Source organism: Hyalella azteca, unplaced genomic scaffold, assembly GCF_000764305.2.
Source record: "Hyalella azteca isolate HAZT.00-mixed unplaced genomic scaffold, Hazt_2.0.2 contig8895, whole genome shotgun sequence".
In the NCBI taxonomy this organism is placed as follows: domain Eukaryota; kingdom Metazoa; phylum Arthropoda; class Malacostraca; order Amphipoda; family Hyalellidae; genus Hyalella; species Hyalella azteca.
The window spans coordinates 1-3,975 of NW_025938978.1; the positions used below are offsets into that span (position 1 = coordinate 1).

Below are 3,975 nucleotides of genomic sequence, written 5' to 3' on the forward strand. Positions count from 1 at the left end.
GGCATTCCTACCTGCTACCATCACTGCTTGACATGTATTCTAAAATGGGGTAAAAAAGGACCGGACATGGGGTAAGACGGGACCACTAAATGATCGTGTTTTACCACACAAGTGGTCCTATCTTACCCCACAAATGGTCCTGTCTTGCCCCCCAAATGGTCCTCTATTACCCTACAGTTTATCAAGAATAGTTTTTAAATGAAAATATTGTGTACCGTAAAATGGGGTAACTTAGACCGGCGGGGTAACTTAGACCATTTTTCGTTTTTTTAACGAAAACCCCCAAAACTCAAAAACTATTTGACATAGAAAAATTCTGTCAATGGGCATTCAAGGCCTAATACTGCGGCTACATAACACAATAGAAAAATTTAAAAAGTTTGCATATCTAATAGGTTAAAAAATTAAAAATGTGACCCACAAAAAAAAGCTATTATTTAAAAATGGTAAGTGAAGCTAGAGTGTAGACCTGTATTTTGTATGTTTCAATTCAAGTTTAATTTAGCTAGTAAAAAAATGGCATCATTTATAAAAATAAAAGTGGTCTAAGTTACCCCATTTTACGGTAGTACATGGAGTATTTTGGTCAAAATTTTTATCTTTTGCTCAAACTTCATTATAACTTGTTAGCTTTTTTAATTAGAGGAATTTAACGCACTATTTTAAATTGCATCAAAGGGATATAGAAAATAGGGATGTCTATTCCCATTAGTGAGCTGCAGAACTAGTATGTGCAACATTGGCTGGGGGAAAAATCATTGTGTGAAACATGAAAAATAATTATGATCATAACTCTGTGAGAGGGCATGGCTATGTTTGAAGAAGTGCACCACAAATGCAGTTAGCAAGAAAATACATGACGTCTGACACTTGCGTTATTATCCATTGGTTTTATTACCAATCTGATAAATTTTTCAGACAATGACACTAGTGGAATGTACTTGAAGCATTTAGCAGTGCTCTACAATGAACCAAAGCCAACCCACTATTATTATGCTTAACAAAGTTTTCTCGTGACAAAAACTCCAATGTGACTGATATCAGAGTTGACTTCCCACAACACAAAACAGTAACAAGTGGTTGTTTAATCAAATAATGTGTTTCTAGATGGATAATATTGAATACCAGATTTGTACTTTTATTAAAAACCTTGTAACATAAGAATTACCAGTTGGTCCTGTCTTACCCCAGCCTGGTCCCATCTTACCCCAGTGGGGTAAGATGGGATCAGCTCACTTTTTTTAATCTGTACAGAAAACTATGTTAGCTGTAAAACGTCTGAGTTGTAGCTTAGAAGCCCATTGCATAACTACACCTTGTGATAGGTTCAGGGTTTTTTTAGTTATTCATGGTATAGATGCTACAGGCTTGTTAGTGATTTCGGTCCTGTCTTACCTCATCTGACTATACAATATGGGTCTACTCATACTACTCAAAAAGGGAGAGTCTAAAAAGTCTTTGCTTTACCACTTTGCTCATGATTTCAGACTCAAATTGATCTTATATTAATATTTTGAAATTAATTGACCTTTCAAGATATTGTTTCTGTTACATTTATGTTTGAATACAAGCTTTGACAAATCAATATAGTTAGAGTTGGAAGAAAGATAATTTATTTCACAAACCATAATGCCAGCTGTAAGTCCTGCAAAAGATTTTCTTGCTGGAGGATTTGGTGGCATGTGCTTGGTGGCCTCTGGTCATCCACTGGATACTATAAAGGTAATTAAGGCTTATATGCTTAGGGCTTATTTTAGTAGCTTGATAGCTGAAGAACTAGCAAACCATTCTACTACTTACTTACTCAGTTTGTTATTTTTGAGGTTGATATTTTCACATACGTAAATGTTTGGAATATTAACTTAAAAATATAACTCAGTACTCACTGCAGTGAGTGACAAAGAGCGCATTCTCTTGTTGACAAAAATGTGAAGTCACGGATGGACGGATGGACATGATGAGCACAATAGGGCATTTTTTCCATAAATGAGAAAATGCGCTAAAAAGAGTGAGTGGGTCTAGACCCAGCTGATGGTGTGTGCTGTGGACCAGCCTAGGTTTTCAGGAATAATGTATTTCTTTGATGCTCGTGCAAATATGGTGTCCACATGAGACTAATGAATTAATAGCACGTGTACCATTCAGAGTCAAACTCAGCTGGTGGCAGTTAAAATGCTTCTTTATGATTGTAAGGATTCTGATGTATAGATATAGGCAGTGGAGTAAATTGTTTAGTTCATTTGTTAATTTTGTTAATGGTACTTCTTCATGTCTAAGATGTTTTTAGTAACATAATGGTGATTTTCATTATATTCTAATTGTTCTTAGGTACGACTTCAAACTCAAAGTAAAACTCAACCACTCTACAATGGAACTTGGGATTGTGCAGTCAAAACTGTCAGAGCTGAAGGCTTCACAGGACTATACAAAGGTTTGTTGTTTGCAGTTGCACGTTGAAATGCAGTAAACATCTATTCATTTATTAAGCATCAGATACAAGATAGAGATTACATTGATGGTGAATTTATTATTGTTTGAGCAATTTACATCTGAAGTTTGGTTACTTTGTTTCTCAGACTATTTTGTTCAGTTTAAACTATGCAACTATCTTATTTCGTATCATCATGATTGACAGGTATGGCAGCTCCTCTCATGGGTGTTACACCTATGTTTGCCGTATGCTTCCTTGGCTTTGGCATTGGCAAGCGTCTTCAACAAAAGAGTCCTGATGAAAAGTTGATGGCTGTACAGCTCTTCAATGCTGGCATGCTTAGTGGCGTGTTCACCACAGCCATCATGGCACCCGGCGAACGGATTAAGTGCCTTCTACAGGTACATTTATTGGAAAATGGATACATAGTCAATTTGAATTTCTTTTTCTAGTTAATAAACTGAAGACATTACTTGATTTCCTAAAATTTTGTATTTATGAGTTGGGAGAATTACCTGTTGCTCTTTCTTGACAAGTTGGAATTTTTTCTATACGTATTTTTGTGCTCATTGACTATTTAGAATAGTTTGTTCTGAATTATGTCAAAAAGCATAAATTGCTGTTACAGGTTCAACAAGCCAGCAGTGGACCCCAGGTCTACAAAGGACCCATTGATGTGGTTAAGCAGCTCTATCGTGCTGGTGGCATTGCCAGCATATACAAGGGGACCTGTGCCACTCTTCTTAGAGGTGAACTATTCCTCCAACATCAACTCTGGCTTATAATAGTCTTCTACAATATTTTTTCCAAATTCTGCCCATCATATTTTAAATTAATTTTTTTTAATTAAATTTTTATTAAATTCTGCCCATCAATAGATTCTTGGATTGGGTATCACCTTTTCTATGTTGATCCATAAAATACATCTGAATTCCATTGCAACTCATTAAACTCTTTCATGCATCTTTCATTAATCCAGCTCCATTGCATTTTTGCTGAGTCCCAAACTAGCAGAAATAGAATGGATTCTGTAAGTATGAGCGTCTCCTGTGTTGCAGATGTGCCAGCGTCAGGAATGTACTTCATGTCATATGAGTGGATCAAGGCGTCTATGGCTCCTCCTGGGCAAGAGGCACAGCTCAGCCCCCTGAGGACTGTGGTTGCTGGAGGTCTGGCCGGTATGCTCAACTGGTGCGTGGCCATCGCGCCTGATGTGCTCAAGAGCAGACTACAGACCGGTATGCTGGACTGGGAGAGGGTATAGGATAGGCTCTAGGTATGGTGATCGATTGTGGTAGGCTTGTAAAGATCGAGTTGCCAATGCTGAAATAAAAGTTTTCAAGACACTCAGAGGCTAGGGAGAGGCTGGAGTACGGTGTGAGGCAAGTTTATTGTTTACAGGTTCAGGGCTGGTGTTGAACTGAACATTACTAAAACTTAGCTAATCAGGTTGACAAAAATTGAGCCCATTTCTTTAGTGGATGAAATCAAGAAGTGCGGATGGTTGCTACAGGCTGTAATATGTGGGGAGGGTGTTGGTGGGT

At 37.5% G+C, this 3,975-nt stretch overlaps 1 protein-coding gene across 1 annotated transcript; it reads left to right on the top strand.

Moving 5' to 3' along the window:
• Positions 1-1,576: 1,576 nt before the first annotated feature.
• On the top strand, positions 1,577-3,689 carry LOC108678214 (mitochondrial carnitine/acylcarnitine carrier protein-like; the record flags this gene model as incomplete). The annotated part of the gene is made up of 5 exons (XM_018166580.2): positions 1,577-1,722; positions 2,329-2,431; positions 2,636-2,832; positions 3,060-3,180; positions 3,490-3,689. Coding segments are annotated over exons 1-5 (714 nt in total), but the record flags the coding sequence as incomplete, so codon positions are not given.
• Between the last annotated feature and the right edge of the window lie 286 nt (positions 3,690-3,975).